General features: G+C 49.2%; 1 protein-coding gene across 1 annotated transcript in view; it reads right to left on the minus strand.

Moving 5' to 3' along the window:
• LOC144938454 (kinesin-like protein KIF13A) overlaps window positions 1-20,618 on the minus strand; it is a 136,377-nt gene that overhangs the window by 85,053 nt on the left and 30,706 nt on the right. Inside the window, exons 3-4 of the mRNA XM_078866272.1 lie at window positions 2,479-2,509; window positions 542-602 (exon numbers count right to left, since the gene is read on the minus strand). Coding sequence (XP_078722398.1) covers window positions 542-602; window positions 2,479-2,509 — 92 coding nt within the window. The remainder of the gene's footprint in view (window positions 1-541; window positions 603-2,478; window positions 2,510-20,618) is intronic.

The raw sequence follows: 20,618 nt of genomic DNA on the forward strand, positions 1-20,618 counted from the left end.
ATTATTTTTAAAGACAATCTACTCACTGCAGAGAACTGTAGCGACACGACCGCACTCTACGATAGCTAGCGCTCAACTGTGCCACCACCATCCCAGACGGCCTTGTGGGAGCCTCGGTAGCGGTAGTTATTTTATTTAAGTTTTTCTTCCAGTTTAATTTTGATGCTGTACACATACGTGATCAGAAGCGGAATCAAAACTGATAATGTGCACGTGCGTTCATTCGGAACGGGAAAGGGTTAATACATAGAGGACCGCAGAACTTGGGCAATTGTTGGCGCCGACTCATTGCGTGCTCGTCCGTGGTTCCTCGTGCCCCCAAGGCCTCACTCTCTCTACGAAAGCGACAGCGGCACGTTACGAGTTGAAATCGTCGTCACCAAAACCAGCTGTACGTTCGCGCGAGGGGGAAACACTCGGGACGTCTCAATGTGGACGCTGCCTGAAATCATCGCGCTACGGCCCTTTGCAGCGGTGCGTTCCCCCACAGCCCGTGTGCCCACGCTCGGCGAGGGGGGAGGCGCCACTGCTCGCCACTCACCAGAGAACTTCTCCTTGTTCGTCTCGTCAATTGACCAGAAGCAGTAGTCAAACCTGAACGTCTGCAGGGACACAAGCGGGGGGCACGTCCACAACACAGGTACACGCGTCGCACACGTGTCCCATACACACACACACGCGTACACACACACGTGTCCCATGCACACACACACGTATACACACACGTACACACGTACACACGTACAGACGTACACACACGTGTCCCATACACACGTACACGCACACACGTACACACACGTGTCCCTTACACACACACGTACACACACGTGTCCCATACGTACACACACGTACACACGCGTACACACACGTACACACATGTGTCCCATACACACGTACACACGTACACGTACACACGTACACGCACACACGTACACACGTACACGCACACATGTACACACACGCACACACGTACACAGGCCGAGCACAACAGGACACAATCCACACGGCACGTACACTGCACGTGCAAACACACACATACACTGGAGGTGACACCACCACACAAAGCACAAACACCGCATGCATATGCACGCACCATGTACAACACGAACCACAAATGTTGCATACACTGATAAATAACCCCCTCATCGCCTGATCGCCTGTTGCAGAATATGCCGCTAGCGAGCACCTGTTAAAAAACTAAAACGAAAAAACTATTTTTTATTCATTGGTTTGCATCACATTATGTTTCTAAGGTTTGTTGAGTTCGTGTCTCCCATCTTCTTGCTGTATTTGCCTCCGTAAAGTTTGCCGTTCTCTGTGTGCTCTGTGTGTGATGTCCCTCTGTGTGTTCCCTCGCTATGCGTTTTGCCCCATTTCCGCCTGATGATGAGCGCTTGTATTGCGTTCGAAACGTCGTGATTTATTTTAATTAAATTTGTGATTTATTTAAATTTTATTTTATTTCTACATATGTGACTTCTGCAGTCACGAAAGCTTCAATTTTTTTTTTTACCAGGTAAGGCCCACTGAGCTGTATAGGTCTTTTTCAGAAGCAACCTGGCCACTAATGAGAGCTCAACAAAGTGGCTTATCATCACATGGACATTTATAGCAGCTAAATACTCTAAGTGCATGCTGATTCTAAATGTGGAGAGAAAACCGGAGGACCCGGAGAAAAATCTACGTGACCACACAGAGAACATGCACACTCCAAGCATACAGGCATCAGGGTTGGGATCGAACCCACGCACTCCTGCGTAGCAGGCGAGGTAGTTCACATCTCGCCACCATGGCGCCCCTGTTAAAAAAACCCAGTGTGGCTCAGAAGGCGTGGAGTTGCCATCAACACGCTCGGCTGATGTGCAGCTACTCATTTAACGTTAAGTAAACCTAGGGGAGGCCCAGTGCCGGTTCAGATATCGCTCATTACTGATAATTGCTATGAGTGGAGCGGTGGTGCAATGGTCTGAGTTCAATTCCTGGCCATGGCAAGCATTAGTGGCGAGTTACGCCGGAACTGGTCCTGGGCCTACCGCTTCACAAACCCGCACTCACCCGCTTAGTGAAGTATGGTTAAACGACACGACATCCACTCCATTTTGACTGAATAAGTTAAAATTCTGGTCAGGGGTCAAACCACCCTGCCATCCCTTCAGTATCAATGAAGTAAACATCAGCTTGGGTGTAAAAAAAGCCAACAGTGGTTGTCCTGTGTCGAGACTTGCCCCTGCCATAGCAATGTGGAATTTCCACTACTGGCTCAGTGCTAAAAACAGTAGGCGAGTGCCACTCTCCATGCTGAACTGAGTGAGTAACCCACTTGCCGTCTACGGACGCCGATTCCTTAAACCCTTAGAGCACACATGGTCATGCGCACACAAATAAGGAGAAAACCCCCACGTGTGTGTGTGTATAGCGGGCATTCAAAGCTGCCCAAACAAAACAGAACATTTCAAATGCGAGCGCAAAGCAACAAACCTTTGCCTGTTTGCGAGCATCTTTGTGGTAACTGTAAGAAAAAACAGAAATAAAGGAACATTAATCATTGCGATGCAGCATCTCTGAAATGCAGCCAAATGTTGCATTCCGACTAAACGAGGGAATTGCTCAGCTGCAAATTGACCAGCATCTTGCTTTAGCTTGCTCTTGTGACGGCACGAATGGCAGCTTCGCGGCACGTGGCAGCACACGCAATCGAAGAGATGAGGCAGACGACGGGAGAATACAGCCGGAAAGACAGGGACGCTGTACCGTAGGGACACGGTTTTCGCGGCAGGTGTCACCGACGCACGTAAGTCGGAGCGCGATCGTGGTCCCGCACCGTGATGAACGTCACGATATTGGGATGTCCACTGAGCCTGTACCGCCGCTGAGATTTTATGTTTGGCCAACTGCCAGTTGTATTGTATGGGGATTTTTGCTTGTTTTAGCAATGTTAGTTGGCTATGGTTTTTTTTGTTACATGTGGCACATAGTTTTCGATCATCACATATTGCTCGGCAAACACATCTTATAAAAAAAAAATCAACAAATAAATAGCCACGGCTTTTGAAACTGAACTATTTTATTTGACCAGGTTAAGCCCACCGAGCTATGAGCTGTTTTTCAGAGGCGGCCTGTCCGCACACGATATCATCATGCTCACCCAAGTGGCTGACCTCATCACGCGTAGGAATTTACAGTTGAAGCCAAAAAATCGAAACGCATGTTGGTAAACATGTTTGTAAACACGGAGGGCAAAAACCGGAGGACCCGGAGAAAACATCCCCGTGACGGTCAGGGGGAGGTTTCGAACCCACGACCTCCCACGTACAAGGCAAGGCGGGATCACGTCTCCCCGCCACCGGAGCCGCCCCCATTGCAAAAGACAACTCAGTAACATCATCGGTGGACAGACTTTTGAGTGAAGTTGCACCGATTAGTCAAGCCCAGAGGATGGCGACAGTGCATGCAAGACAACGGCTGCTCTTGTGAAATGGATTACTCCGCACGAGTGACAAGACGTGAAGCAGCCCCCGCCGTAGCGTGGGGGCGGAGGTGCTGGAGGGGGCTGAACTCCCCTTGCTGAAGACTCAGCCCCTCATCTAAATTGTGAGTCAAATCAAACAATGTTGGGTTCAATGTTTAACCCCCGTGGCAGTTTTTTTCTTCAAAGATTCACAGCAAGAGCAGAAAGCGTGACAAACCAAAGCGCGTCGCACTGTTACTCAATCTCTCCGGCGTGTAACTCTGATTTCAAGTTTGTTTAACGTTGCCTGCGTTGTGTCCCACCAACCCCCCTTAGGCTGTAGACGTCTCCCGGCTATCAAGAAGTCATGCTCCAGGTCCGACGTGGAACATCCTTCATGGTGGGAGAGGCCGCAGCTTTGTGTTTCCTGAACAAAACAAAACCCACGAACGGCTAGCAGAGTGGGGGCGGTGCTTTTCCCAGACCGGCCACTCCACGTGCACCCGTGCCCTGGTGTCCCCCAGAACCGCCCGACACAAAACGCCTCGAGGGTCTTCACCTTCCGATTAATTATTAAGTTTCTTCCGAGTTAGATCGCCCTGTAGGTATAAAGACATGTTTTACTATAACCCTCCATCCATCCATCCACCCGACACAGCCAATCAAATCAGGTTGTCATGCAGTCAAACGTGCCAATTGATTTGGGGTTTCAGCAAAGCCAGAGGAATGTTGAAGAGCAAGCGGAATATTGCACAAGTTTTATTCGACGTTTTGCTGAAGATTACAAACGGCACCATCGGGTGTTTTAACAAGAGCTCAGCTCTCGCGCGGTCCAACTTTACCCAACTTCTGAGTGCGTTGTTAATTCACTACCGGGTGAAGTTGTCCCTATGGGCCCTGGCAATAATAGGGGGGGGGGGGTTGCTTGACCATACTTCACCACGGTGGTCAACATGGGTTGCTGGAGGGTGAAGGGGTTCACAATTGGGTGGCCTGGTTCGTCGTGCTAACTGCTGTGCCACCACTCTCGCGATGGAGTGCAACACACAGTCCAGGCTTGCGTCACCCTGCTTCACACGCACACACCTGACACACGCGAGAACGTCCAAACAACGACGCGAGAGCAATCTCCTGCAGCAGGACGGGGCCCTCCACTGTTCACGAGGGCTCGTCAAGTTGTAAACGTCGGCCGTCGTGCGTAGGCCCACAGAAGTGGACGTGCCGCCCTGAGGAAGAGTTGTACAGACTGCAGCAACAGTTTGCCCTGGTGAACTCCGCACTACACCAAGAGGTGATAGCTCATCGCAGCGCTGTATCTGCACGGTGCCTTCCCTCTGATAAAACTGAAATTCATCATTCAACGGCAGAACGCGTTCCCTTGCAAACAAGCGGTGTGCGCACACAATTAAAACCCTACGCCTAAGGCCGTTCCGTCCTATATTACAATGAACACTTCGCGACGGCTTGTCACTTTCAGTAGCGTTTGTTGTTGTTGTAGATAAGCGAGTAGCCAAACTCTGGCTTACAGCCATAAGCAGGATCACTCAGCTGATGTGTGCCCTGGGCTGATGAGCGTAACGTGAATCCATCACCCAGGGCACGGTCACCTCCTCAAGCCTTCAACCCTCCTGGCTCAACGAAACGACCACCGGCTGTCGAGGTTGCGCCGTTTGGTTGTAAGTGAAACAAGACTATTGCCACGGTGGCAAGAGCCACCACGGTGGCGAGATGTTAACTACCTCGCCTGGAATGCAGGAGGTCGTGGGTTAGATCCTGATACTGCTGCCTATATAATTGGAGCTTGCGTGTTTTCTCCGTGGTCGCGTGGATTTTTCCCTCCACAAATAGAATTATCATGTGTTTATAGTATTTGGCTTTACATTTCTACGTGATAAGCCACTTCGTTGAGATATAATTTGTGGCCAGGTCGCTTCTGACAAAGAGCTACATAGGTCAGTGGGCCTTACCTGGGGAAAGTAAAATAGTAATAAATATTAAGAGTAGTAATAGTAAGGATAGACTGACCGGTCACACTGCACGCATCCGTAGCAACTTCTAACACAAGACCGCCAAACTAACCCTAACCCTTGGGCACTGCCTAATTGTGAAGCTTTTGGCAGGCAGAACTTGATCACGAGATCTGTGCCTGGAGAGGAGGCGTTTCCCGACCGGCGCGTATTGCGTGCTTACGACACATGGATAAGAAACAAAGACGCGGACGGAACATACGGAAAAAGAACGAGTGACGAGTGTGCGAAAGAGCAAGGAGAGACTCAGGTTTGGAATAGCACACCAAGGGGACAGGAGGAGGAACGCGTGAAGTCAGCGAACACGCGCGAGACAGAGGCCAGAGACGTTACGGTGGCGTCTATTCTCAAGAAGAGGAAGTGGGCCGGGGCGGGCCACGTCGCTCATGATTGAGAGCAGCGATGGAGTTTGCAGCCCAAACGGACCGAGTGGAAGGAACGCGCCGGGGAGCGCGTCGGCCGCGGAGACGGACGGGGCGGTGAAATCGTCCCGAGAGCTGGAGCTGCGTGAACTTGCTACGCCACGAGATCGTGAGAGATCGTGGAAAACAGGCTTGGGAAGGGCCAACGTCAAGCAGCGGACAGATCATGGCCCAATGATGATCAGCCACCACCTGTGGCTGATTATCATTCACACGATAGAGACACCCAATACAGTCAAGTTCTGCAATACTGGGAAACGATTGCAGTAACTTTTAAAAGAAAGACATTAAAACCTCATGAGGCCTCCTTTGCCAGTACCAAAATATACTAATCGGGGTTTCCCCCTTTTTTCTGGCAACAAAACTGACACCTTTTGCAAGGAATCGTACGCCTTTTGGCGTCATCTGGTCGAACACCATATGAGACTAGGCGCTAAGAAAAGCTGTCTCTGGTGTGGACCAATCAGTTTCAAGGACAATGCATAAATTATCAGAGTGTTGTTTTTTGTTTGCATTTGACTGCAAGTATTGTGGTTAATGTAAACATGATTCCTTGCAGAAGGTGTCAGTTTTGTAGCCAGAAAAAATGAGAAAACCCCTATTAGTAGATTAAAACATCTCTGTGCAGGCGATTGCACCGAACGAGCATAAATTTCCACATTTGGCTGTAGCAAGCTGAGAAGGGGGGGGTTTCCTTGAACGGCGCCAATGGACAAGCTTGGGCTGTACATTCCGAGCGGTGTCTGTGTCTGAAGAGGAGGAACTGGCAGAGCGGACAAACAGGTAGGGGCAGCAGCACGCCCCGCACACACAGACAGCCAGCCCGTCCCGCAAAAGCCTCAAGGCCACCAGACATTGAACCGCATTTGCATTCGAAAGCAAGGGCTGACTATTCACACACACACAATGTGTACACTATAAACACACACAGTGTGTACACTATTCACACACACAGTGTATACACTATTCACACACACAGTGTATACACTATTCACACACACAGTGTATACACTATTCACACACACAGTGTGTACACTATTCACACACACAGTGTGTACACTATTCACACACAGTGTATACACTATTCACACACACAGTGTATACACTATTCACACACACAGTGTGTACACTATTCACACACAGTGTGTACACTATTGACACACACACAGCGTGTACACTATTGACACACACACAGCGTGTAAACTATTCACACACACAGCGTGTACACTATTCACACACACAGTGTGTACACTATTCACACACACACAGTGTGTACACTATTCACACAGTGTGTGTGAATAGTCTACTCACTGCTGGGTGTGCCACGTGCTCTCAATAGTCTACTCAGTGATGGGCGTGGCTTGCTGTACAAGTCATATTTTGGGGTCTTATTGCCTAAACTTATAAATAAAATAAATAACCGCACCTGCCTCTCCGTAGCAATTGCAGAAAAACGTAGAAGAGTGCACAATTACACGTGCCATTCGTCACGGGTATTGCTCACACCGGCTACGCTCGCCAGGAGAAGGCGGCACAGCAAACGTGGACCCCCATCTGTTCCATCTCCACGGGGATAGAGTTGTCCCCGTCGCACGCGTGGGTTTTGTCCGGGTCCTCCGGTTTCCTCCCACACGCGAACGCTCGTTAATTGGCTGAAAAACATCTTAAGTGTATAGGGGACCGCAGAGCTTGGACAATTGTCGGCGCCGGCTCACCCCCTGGCTGCCTTCCCCGCCTGGGCTGTGGATTCCTCAGGGCCCGGAGTCGTTCTCAAACGTCGCGGGTTTGCAAATGGTGTGCGGCGACGCGTCACAAGTTGAAATGATTATCGTCTGCTAATGAAGACATTGCGACGGCACTTCGCTTGGAAGAACCCGCTGCAGTGAGCTATTGTCTTGAAATAAGTATCACAGTACAATCCTGTAACGTGTTGTTAAATTTGAACATTAACCACCGTGGTTGCTACAGCTGTGTTTTTGTCGAGTGCGTTACCAATGTCCATGAGGACTTGCGGCGCTTGTTAATATATTCCCTTCAGACACACACGCACAAGCACGTGTGGGCTGGAAAACACGTGAAGAACAATAACACGTGACACTCATCATCGCGTGGCGTCCTATTTCCAGAAGATGCCACTTTGGCGTCACACCTCCCTCCTCCTCTCTCGGTCTCCCGCTGGTCTCACCACGCGGGTCGGCTGCATCCCCGTCCACTCAATCATTTAAACCGCGTCGCGTGTCCGCCGCCTGCGTGGCTCACAGTCTCTAACCTTGCACTCATGACCTCTGCTCGGAAGCAAAATGCACGCAAACAAAAAACCCACGATTTTCTAGACCGCACAAAAAGCGCAAATTGCGACCGCAGGCTCCATCCTCCCATCTGGTCAAGGGACATCACCCCGAGAGGAGAGGACCGAGTCTATGGATCACAACTGCGTCTTCCGCTGCCCAGTCACCTTTTTGCGTGCACTATTACTACTCTGTCTGACAAGAGACCCCACCGCCCCCCACATCGGCAGCGGGAGGAGATGAAAGGCCGCTTGCAAGATACGGCGCTCTCCCGTGCCACGCGACACCGGCACATCGTGACGGCGCAACGTGACACCAAGCGGCATCGCAGGCATCGCCCCGACACGGGAGGCCGGGAAGGGAATACGAATGCCGCATCTGTACCCGTGTCCTGCTGCCGACTGGGGGTGAATCATCACAGCCAAGATCAATTTACTGCGGGATGAAGGGCTTCTGCCAACTGCTGCCAGCGCCAAACGCAATTGAAATGTAACAATACATCTAAGCGCCTGCACGTAAGCCGATGTTTCTTTGCCGCGGTTCCACAGCGAGTGAATGCTTGAGCGTGTTTCCCCTCCTTTGACTGCCACTCCATTGTTGGCCTTGACCACCAGCCATGATCCCTTCCAGTGCGGGGCCTGTAGCAAATCATGTTTTAAAGGAGCTCTAAATAAAAAAAACACTTACATATTAAAGCACAAATGTTGTACTTGCATCGTAAAGTAATTGTATTTTTTCATTTGCTATAGAAGCAGATAATACGACAAATCACTAACCTTAATCACCCAATCGTTCATAAAAGTTGAAGGCAGTGTAGTACTATAGTAATAGAGCAAGTGCAGAATCGCTGAACCGAAACTGATAGCTTGAACGCATTTAGCGCGGGGCCCTTGAAAGTGCCGGGCCCGTGGCATATGCAGCTACTTTTGCTACGAGGATAATCCGGCACTGTGCCCAGGCCCATTCCCGTTTGTTTAATCATCAATCTGATGTCTTTAACTTGCATATTCTCCAGTCCGTGCGTGCTCCTCTTTCTACTTCTCGACGTAATTCCTCGCGTGCATCTCTCCACGCTCTTTGTGCAATCTTCGGCCTTCGTACCATTTGTTCTGGTCAATGTTTCTGTTCCATACGTCACATCGGGCGATATGCAGCGATTAAAACACTTTCCTCGTCAGACATTTCTGCTTCATCAAAGGCATTCTAAGCCCATTTAAAAGCCACCGAGACAAATCCTGGACTGGCCTTCCTGGTGACGACGACGCTGCGGTGACTCCTGCCGTGATTTGACGTGAAAATAATTCTTTTGAGGTGAAACACTCACAAGGGCGGACACCCCCACCGCTAATCCCGACCGCGACTGCCCCAACACGCACGACTGTAGGAGGGGAGTGAGGAGTCAGTTTTTTATGAGCGCGGCACCGTGAGCGCATACTCTAAGCTAAACTGAACACATTTTTTCGTTTTACCAGGTAAGGCCCACTTCAGCAATTGTTTCTTGCTGTGGTTGTCCCACCTGATGACGGACGCTTGTGTTGCACCTGAAACGTCGTGATTTCATTTACTTAATTTTCTACCTACGTGACTTTACCGAAAGAACCAAAGAGTATGGATCCCTGCAGTCACGAAAACTTAAAATCTAGATTTAAGGCCCGCTGAGCTATATGGCTATTTTTTCAGAAGCGACCGGGCCACAAATGATAGTTCAACGAAGTGGCTTATCACGTGGAAACTTATATCAGCCAAAGACTCGAAGCTCACGTTGATTCTAAGTGTGGAGGGAAAAAACCGGAAGACCCAGAGAAATATCCACACGACCACGGGGAGAGAGAAGACGCAAACTCCAAATCTACAGCAGGCGTCAGGGTCGAAATCAAACCCACGGGACCTCCTCACCAGCTGGTCCGCCAGCACACGCCACATGCACACAGCGTGGCGTTGTCCTCACAACAGCTGTTGTCGGGGTGCGTATTAGAATCCTTGCAGCTGCATCGAGTTGCAGCACGTACACTTTTCCACCGAATGCCACTGAAAATATTTATTTCTGCACGTAATGTGGATAGATTCCAGCGCTCAGAATTCAAATGTCGGTTTGGCTGTCGTGCAACAAACATTGCCCTCAGTGGCTGAGTGGGTGGGGAAGTGCTGCCCTCGACAATGCGGACCGGACGTCACTTGACGGAAGGGATCTCAGAGGTAGCTCGTTGATATCCTCTTCCGTGGGTTGTTCTCTAACGTGAAGTGTTGCTCTGCTCTGCGGTATCTACGAATGGTTCAGCAGTTCCACTGCTGGATTATTTTTTCCGCCTGAGGACGACCGCTTGTGTTGCGATCGAAACGTCGTGATAAATTATTTTTTTTCTACCTCTGTGACTTTACCGAAAGAACCAAAGAGTATGCATTGTTCGTCTCGTGATGTGACGCCAATCGCACAAATAGAATAAAATTGTGGGAAAGTTATTTTTGTAAATCCAAATAATTCGGTGTAAAAACTCCTCTGAAATCATTCCCTGGAAAATAAAAAAAGAACCTCACTTGTCTGCCAGTCGGAGGATCCAGGATGCACAACTTTTCCATGGCACTGGACTCCAACAAGATATGGGCCACAATTGTTACCGGCCACTACAAGTGCTGCAAGGCAACACATCACTCAGAATTCACCAAACCGTGTGCGTCTTCCACAGTGCCACGTGCTGTTCACGACGCGGCCAGGGGCGTGCCGCCATGCACCCTAAGAGTCGTTGAGGCGGCCGCCGTCTCACCCACAAGCAGATGTTACAGATCCCATTAATCTCTCGGGGGAGGGATCAGGGCTTTATGGCTGTGACAATGCGGGATTAGCTGCGCCACCAGCGTGGAATTATACAGCGTCACTTAAATGCCACCCTTATGGATCATCGTTGCGTAATTGCATTCGTTAACCATCGCCCCATGTACAGCACCAGCGTGGTGACGATGGCAGGAATACAATTATCCACAGTGCTAGGGGACACCGTATCGTAGAACCTGTAATCCGCGACGCACCACAGGGGTTACTCCTGCAATCCGTAAACAAAAATGTTTAGAGCTGAGGCAGCGTATGGCGGATTACAGGATAAATTGGCCGTGCAACTCCATAAATATACGAAAACCTCACGGATGAGAGGGGAAGCCGTGGAACTCAACAAGCGGTTAAATTAATCGATAGTAATTTCTCACATTACGAGGTTACATGTTTTTCTAGAACCCAAATGCTGCAATACTGCGATAAAATTTTAACGACTCTTTCTTCTTCTTCAAGCGTTACGGCAAGTCGATCAATCAAGTCTTTAATTCTACAGCACTCATTCGTGCAAAAGTTGCGATTCAAAGTGCTGCACAGATAAAAGAAAACATTGTTAAAGACTAAATCGCAAGAACAATAAAAGCAATTTCCAGTTTATAGATATAACTTAAAATTGCTTCATGATTGCGAAGCCCTCAAGTATTCGTAAACTATGCATCCAGGTTTAAGCTCGTGAGCCATGTGATGATAGACTTGGGAGTAGCTGGAACACCGCTGTCTAATCCGCCCCGTGAGCGGGCCGAGTGCAATGCAGCTGCTCGCGAGATGGTCCAATGTTGACTTGGAGAAGCCACAGAGTCGCTGCACCGCGGCTCATCGTTCACGTTGCACTTGTAGATGAGCTGCGCGCAGTGAGTGGTCGCTGTTTTGAAGCGATTCAACTATTTTTTATTTCACCAGGTAAGACCCAATGTGCTATACAGCTTTTTCATAAGCGACCTGGCCACAAATGATAGCTCAACGAAGTGGCTCATCGCGTGGAAATGTATCGCGGCCAAATACTTTAAACGCATGTTTCTAAATGTGAAGGGGAAAACCGGAGGCTCCAGAGAAAAATCCACGTCACCACGGGGAGAGAGACACGCAAACTCCACTTATACAGCAGGCGTCAGGATAGGGATCGAACCCACGACCTCCTGTATACCAGGCGAGGCAGATCACACCTTTCCACAGTGGCATGGTTGACGGTGCCACCACAGTGTTCAGCGGTGGAGCCCTCGACGAGTCTTTTACGAAGGAACCTCGGCACAACTCCACAGCGTGCATCCAACCGTCTCGCGTGGCGACACCAGATCGCTTTCCGGGATCTCAAACGAATTCGTTGGGTCGAACTCAGCTTGCCGGGTCGACGGTCGCATAGTGAATTGTGGTGCTTCCCCGCAGAGGGAGTGCAACACAACCGCGCTGGCGCCAACCGACAGCACACAGCCCCGACTTCTAAAACATATACCATCACAATCTAGATTTGAAGTTTTTGTGACTGCAGGGATCCATACTCTGTGGATCTTTCGGTACAGTCACGTAGGTATAAAATAAAATAAATTAAATTAAATCACGACGCTTCGTTCGCAACACAAGCGACCGTCATCACGCGGAACCGATACAGCTGATTTAGGAGAAAGATCTGCAAACAACAGGAGCTTTGGTTTTGGTGGGCGCAACCTGCCCACTTACCCCTGGGGTTGAGCCCACCAAAACCCTTCATAAGCGGTTGTTGTTAGCAGATCTTTCTCCTAAATCAGCAGTTGTCCTGCTGCATCGGTTCCGCCTGATGACGGTCGCTTGTGTTGCGATCGAAACGTCGTGATTTAATTGAATTTATTTTATTTTATACCTACGTGACTTTACCGAAAGAACCAAAGAGTATATACCATCACAATGTCAAACGCGGTTCTGACGTCACTCGATTCAACATTCTGCGATGCGAGTCTAAACCCAACGAGTACCTAGGGTCAGGCGTTTGTGTATCGTTACGGGGAGAAATGCACAATTACCTTGAAGTGAAATGCCTCCACTCACGCAGGATACATTAGTTGTTAATCTGTCGGGCAAACTTGTGCAGCAAACTTCATTAAAACTTCACGCGTTATTCATATTTCTCGGCTGTAAAACTCCCAGCTCACCTGCAGCGGTGCTGATTTTAACCACGGTGGTTAAGACCGCATTGAGTGTGAGACACACACGTGATGATAATGTGTTGGACATCGCAGAGTAAAATGCTGTCCTCCAGCTATCAGCTACAATTTTGCTGCCTGCTCTTTCTCTCTCCCCGCTGTGGAGCACATCCATTGCCCGCACAGCTAACGACGGCGGTGGGAAGACATTTTTACGAACAGGGCAACCGCTCCCTGTACAGCTGCTATCACCTATCAGCGCTAAGCTGACAGGAATTTGGCCGTGCAGGTTAAGTTTATAACACTTCAGAGCAGTTCAAAGTAAAGCCATCAAGATTATTTGATGATGCATCACTCACTAATTCACTGCAATTACTTCCCGGCGGTCAGTCACCTCCCTATCACTCTGCTATCGCTACTACCATGGTTACTGTTCCCGTGAACTTCACTCATTGATACCACCATCCAAGTTGAAGGCTCAGTCGACTATATATGGTGAACTTGTTTCACACAATACGTAGCCAATCGTGCAAATAAGAGGTGAGGGGGAAGGATAACAAACTAAATACAAAGAGCAGTTCTAAAGAAATTAGTTTGTCAATGTAGACGACTTAAAAGTGCATAGCTCCAGTGGCTTCCTAATATTGGAAGGAAGAGCGTTCCAGACGGCCACAGAAGCGCACCTGAAAGTGCTCTGACCGTGTTCAACCACCACACTTGCAGGTCAAAACAATCTCTTTTATCAAGCTCTCATAATATAATATTTTTTTTCAATTTAAGAAACGTGTTCACAAACTCTGACGGTGTCATTCGTTGTTGGACACTTGACGTTTCGGGCCTTTGTACCTGTGCTAAGCAACTGTATTTATAAAACAAACCGTAGCACGCAGTCCGCTCTCGGTGGTTATATAGAGGTGTCTGTGCCCCAGCGTCCCCTGTAACCTAGCGCGGCACGTGACAGAGACACACGCGGTGGCTATAAACACTAAACACTGCCCGAGTGGTTGGCTTGTGTTACCAGCTTGAACGCATACAGTTCTACGTGAGTTAATGTTTATAGAGACCAGTTTTGCAAAGGTGAACTTTAAAACCCACCCTCGACTGCACAACAGGATACGGGCTCCGGTGTAGCGTGCGGGATCCTTGTGGTACCGCGTGTGCTCAGTTGGCATGGGGAGCGGCAGTGTAGCGGTTAGTGCACTGTGTGACGAACCCGGCGAACCGAGTTCGACTCCCTGCTCAAGACCAATAACGGTGGCGAATATCTGAACCAGTTAAGGGCCTACCCTACGTCGACTCAGTCTTATAAGAGTGCCCGGCACAGTGCGTAAACGTAAGCACTGGGGAGACAAAGGCGTCGTGTTGGTCTTCGTAGGTGCTCGCTAAAAGCAGTTGCCCCAACAGTCTGTAAGAGGTAATATGGTGGGGGGGGGGGATCTTGGTTGTGTCAAGCACACTGGCCCTCTATTACCATACTCATCCTCTAATGATTTCCAAGTTGTCTTGGCTCACACTGCCACCGTCAGCATCCGACATTGTTTTATGACAACACAACACACTCACACGGGGCACCGGCTGCAGCTTGGGCATTAACTCTCAACATAGTCAGCGTTTCGAGTTAAACATTGGCCCTCTGACACAGTGACATTGATTCGTCCGTCCATTATATTAACGAAACGAAGAATTATTACAGTATACAGCAATATTACCCTCTTAGATTGGCATACGACCAAATCACTCGGAATGCGCTGGGTCCCGTCAGATCTCAGAAGCTAAGCGGAAGGGTTTGAGCCTGGAGAGTGCTCGGGTGAGTGACCGCCATGCGTACAGCAGGTGCCGCAGGCTGCTGTGGGCCTACAGCCGGGCGGTGGTGGCTATGCACGCCTCTAGTGCAGCACAGTTTAGGCGTGTCTTGTGAAACTCCTTTCCCGTGGGCACGGAGGCGCCATACACCGGCATGGCAGGCAGTACAGCAACTGTGGACTCCACCCGTTGCTCCCTCGCATGCATGGGTTTTCTCTGGGTGCTCCGGTTTCCTTCCGCGTGTAAAACGCTCGTTAATCGCCTAATAACACCTTCATATACAGAGGACCGCAGAGGTTGGAGCGAAATTTGCTTGTACGGGCTCACCTCTTGGCTGCCTTTGCCGCTTCTCGTGCCTCTTGAGTTGTTATCTCTCTCTTCGAGAATGAGCGAATACTGTGCGGCGATTACGCATTCCAAGTCTAAATTATTACGTTCTGGGCAGGGAAATGCGGTGCAAAAATACTTTACTGCGCTAGGCTCCAGCGTCTATGCTACCCGGCCTTTAACAACCCGCAATGACTCGCGTAGTAAAGTGTGGTCAAATAACCGCCTACCACCCCACAGGGCATGAGGGAAGTCCTCATCCAGCAGTGGATTGACAAAACGGGCAGCACCCTGTACAAAATACTTCATGTACAGTCTAAACAAACGGGCTCTGTTTAAAAGTATGGAAGTTTTACCCACTGTTATTATAACTGTTCAATTTTCTGGATGCGTTCTTGACAGTGTTTTGCTTCTCTAAATACTGGAATTAGTTTTAAAATGTCAGAGAGCTGAGCTGGCTGAGATTCTGGGCTCAAATCCAGGCGGCTGCCTGTGAATAAACTGGATCCTCAAGTGCAGTGATGTGATGGTCTCAGCTCGGCCGTTAATGACCACACACACAAAAAAAACCATCATGTAAAATCTTGTTAAGTACTTAAAAATGGCAAAATTTAAGTTCTATCAATCTAAATATCGATTTCACTGCCATGCGATGAACTCCACTCTCGTATGAAAAGTGGGTGAGAAAGCACCGCCCTTCACTGCGTGTGGACCAAAGGTCACTTGCCGGGATCTCAGCGGTAGCTCTGTGGTATCCGCATCAGTGGGACATTATCGAACACCAAGGGTGGCACTGCAAATGGAGTCTTCGTATCGTGATGCGACACCGATAGCACAATCGGCATACAATTGGATAAAAACAAAATATAGGAAAACATCCGTTCTTAGTCCAGGGGCAGGGAACCTTTTTTCTGCCAAGGGCCATTTGGATATTTATAACATCATTCGCGGGCCATACAAAATTATTAACTTAAAAATTTGCCTGTTATATTTGGTCAAACATTTAATTAACTCACCCCTAATGTGATGGCTGGAACTGCTTCTATTTGGCGAGGCATATGATGTTAGCTGGTATTGATGATGTTGCTACTCGCAACTGCTTTTCCAGGTTTGCTCCTAGATTTATTGAATTTCGAGTCCCGCCTGTGGTTGCCTTGGCAGGGACAGACCAAATGATTTTGCGGGCCTTATACGGCCCCCGGGCCGGACATTCCCCACCCGTGTCTTAGTCCTATGGAGCAAGAGATTATAAACAATGGAAAGATAACACCTCTAAATCTTGGGACAACCATGCAACAACGGATTACAATGCATGTAATCGAATAACGCACGAAAGAGCTGATCATTATTTGTGTGTCATGACAATCGAACGAAAACGACATTCTGCCGTTACGTTTAGGCTGACGGGAGGTGAACAACTCTGTACAAACGAGACAGGAAAGACGAGAAACAATACAAACGAGACGGGAAATGCGAGACAAAAAAAAATCCATTCTTGAATTAAAAAAATTGCAACCGTGACTGATTCGTGACAAATCATCACCTGGAGGAGTGGAGCATAACAGACCTACCCTGGGGAGGAACAAGCACAGAATTCCCTGTCGCAGAAACCAACTACAAAAACCCTGGGAGCAAAAGACAATCTCCGCCCCCTGAAATGGCCATCGCTCTCAAGCGGCGTGGGAGGGGACCGACTAAAACCAGCGGGTGGTGAAACCTGCAGCCTACGAGCCGTGCTGGACTACGACTACGGATCTCAACGGCTCGTGGCCAAGTGAGGCCCAGCACTTCAAAAGGGCCTGCAAAACGACGTCGATCCGCGCCACGAGCAATTTTGGCTGCACTAAATAGGTACTCAAGGGGACCCTTTTTTAGACCCGGGGGGAAACAAAAAAAAACGGGCCTCCTAATTTAGAGTGCACACAAGTCACTCCTGGCACTGCAAGGGGCCCTCGCGGCGATGGGGACTGACCGGCGCGTGTTCACGTGCGTTTGCCCACCGATGAGGGGAAAAGAATCCCCCTCCCTTGCTCTAAACCAAGGGGTCGGCAAACCAAAGTAACAAGAAGAGCCATTTTTTCTCCCAATTCGGTAAAAAAAAAGCTCAACATTTCAAGTGCCGCAATGCGTGTGCGAATACGAGACGGTGGTCCGTAATAAGCAACGTCACAAAGCGGCCCTTAAAGAGCCCCATGAGGCTCCGGATCCGCAGGTTGCGGGCCCCTGGCTCTAAACCATGGGAAGTGGCCAATTCTAAACCAACACAAAGAGGGCTCCCCCGAAAGGTGTCCATGGCTCTTGATTGCGCGAGCCAGAATCCCCCGCCCCGTAGTGTTTCCTGGCCGCACCTGCGCGCAGCACAATTCCACAGGTGTGTGCATTTACACACTGCAGCCATCCATCACACACGGTGGCAGCGTTGGGGTGTGGGGGGGCAATGACTAAACAAAAAAGGAAAAACCACACCTTCGCACTGCAATGGCGCGCAAGCGGCTCTTTATGGCAGGAACCTGCGCAAGACTGGGCACACGTGCTCTGCAGGCGGATTAACGCCCCCTGTGTGTGTACACACACGCGACAGATAACGGATTGACAGTTTTCTTGTGCAAAGCAGGATGAAAGTTTCCGTCCCGGGGGGTGGGCGGTGGGTGGCGAGGGCAGTTGTCTTCGTAGAGAGCTACGGGACTGAGAGTGGTGCCTGGCAGACAAACACACAGACCCCGCGTTTCGCCTGAATGGACAGTTATGGGAAAAGTGCTGTTAGTGAGCACCTATTAAGGCCGGCACGGCACACGAGGGGGTGAGTGGCCAACACCATGCCCGGCCGCGTTTGTCTCCCCAGTGATGATGTTTACACACCGCACCAGGTACTCTTTTGAGTCGACCTAGGGAGGCCCAGGACCGGTTCAGATATTCCTCACCAATATTGGCTGCGAGCGGGAATCGAACTCAGGTCGCTGGCTTCGTAGCACCGTGCGTGAACCACTGCCCTACCGCCCGGCAGGCACACACTTAGGAGCACGCGTGAGCCAAGCCTGGCTGAAGTGTTATGCGTCCGGGTTCAGACTTCTTATTTCGTATGGCTGACATAGATGCAGAACAACAGCTATAATTTCACGTTCATGTGGTCAAGCCAGACAACCGCATCGCTGTGATGTCTCCTTCATATATTCGTGGATTGGGAATGCCGTCGTTTAATACTGCATGGTCTGTTCTGGATGACCACAGTCGCACATTGGAGAGTGTTTTATGTTCCATTTGTGCACCAGGTATCCGCATCTGGGAAAAACCGTGAGCTTCATGGAAGATCAAAACCGGGGATCTTCTGCGTTGGGTGAGACTGATGATGGCCCGCTGTGCTTTCATCGCAGCTCAAAGAACTTCGTATACACTCAACCGGCCAGAGTTCATGGGAAGGGCCTCACTCAGGTTCCACTTGGCCTGAAATGAGCACCCAAAGGTACGAAATATTGGACTGTGTTAAAATAAACTTTCCCCTACATAGAACTGGCCAGAGAGGAACGCTGGCAATACAGATACAAGTACACGAGCAGGCTTTAGGGTGGTAACGTCAGGTGTTTCTGTTTATACTGTACTACATTAATATCCCCCCCCCGCCGCCACCAAATAATGGACACCAGGAATCCATTGCCTTTCAGAATTTACCCAAACCATTGCATTCCGCACACAAGGGTGGCAGGTGTTGTGGGATTTTCAAAGGGTCTCCGCCCGAAGCCTCTAAATGCGTGACTTACTGAGTTTGTTTCAGTCCCTGGACACAAGTGTGAACGCCCCCCCCCTCACCGTGTCTGTCAATCCGCCGCAGGATGAGGGTCTCACCACACGGTGGGTGCGTGTCGTCGGGGTTATTTGACCATATTTCACCACGGTGCCGTTTGGCGAAGGCGGGCCGCATAAAACAACAGCAAGACAGTGGATTTTGTCGCACTGCTTTTCACAACGTTGCCCCACAGCGGCCTATATCACCTGTTATGCATGGTCACTGCTCAGTCAACCACTGCTTTTTGTGTTTAACTTTTTGACCTCCCCCCACACCTCCGATGAGCGCAGTTGGCTACGTACAGTGCGAAAGAAGTTCAACATAAATACTATCCAGGCTCAACCCTGCTTGGTTTCAGATATATGACAAGATCGGGCACATCGCACACGGTTGGTCGTAGGCTGAATTACCTTAAGTGAAATGTAGTAAATCCCACCCACCATCCTGATGGACCCAATAAAATGAGCACCAATTTGTTGGACGTCAACAGCAGATTTTATTTTTTTCTATGAAGAGACTGACCTCGTCAGAGGAATGTGGAAATTCCACCATCGGCGCAGGGCGTCCAAGAAATAAGCACCATCCCATGCTCACATGAGCAGAGAGACACTTTGACTTTGAATCGATGAACTAATATCACTGAGCAGAGAGAATTATTATTGTTTGGTGTAAGTTTTGCCCTTTCTGGCAACAACACAGGTTTTAGGATGTTCAAACACCAAAAAGTATCCTTTTGCATTTTCGGGATACGTGAAGGAAGATTTATATTACTCTTTGGTTCTTTCGGTTTCGGCAAAGTCATGTAGGTGAAAATAAAAATAATAAAAATAAAATGAAAATGAAAATAACCAACTTATTTCTTTTTTTTACCTACGTGACTTTACCGAAAGAACCAAAGAGTATGGATCCTTGCAGTCACGAAAACTTCAAATCTAGAAAGATTTATATTGCCGTCTGTGACAGGTTGAACTGTGCTGATCAGAGGCACGGGGTTAATAAAGCGTTCCGCATGCTGGATGCTGCAGTGCTGGATAACAGAGCTTTTGCTGAATTTGTCACGAGAAAGTTCAGCATTGATTGTAATGCAGACACAAAACAGCTGTGTGAGCAACACTTCAGACAACGTGTCAGCATTGCCAGCCCACCGAAATAAACCACTCTTACAGCTGCGTGAAACAGCGTCACACGACCAAAACCCCCATCATGAATAAACCCGTGAATCTTTCAGAGGCGGAGTGTCGAGTGTGCGGAGCTCATTATCAGAATGCTTCGAGTTAGGAATCCCTGGTCAAGTTGACCTTCATCATTCAGCGCGGTCAGTACAATGGGGTACCAACGTGTGGGAAGTCAACAAGGGCAGACGTAATAATAATAGTTTGTGCATTTGCTATTCGTGGCATTCCTATCGCGTAATGCTGGCATCACTCACCACTGATGTCAGCTCGGTTGAGAATTGAACTCGGGTTACTGGGTTTTAGCGCAGTATGCTAACTACCGTACCATCACTCCCCGCACTATTGACGTACAAACATAAACAAAACACAGCCGCAAGTGTATGAACGCAGCCATCGAAAAATATTACGG

Source organism: Lampetra fluviatilis, chromosome 22 (genome assembly GCF_964198595.1).
Source record: "Lampetra fluviatilis chromosome 22, kcLamFluv1.1, whole genome shotgun sequence".
In the NCBI taxonomy this organism is placed as follows: Eukaryota; Metazoa; Chordata; class Hyperoartia; order Petromyzontiformes; family Petromyzontidae; genus Lampetra; species Lampetra fluviatilis.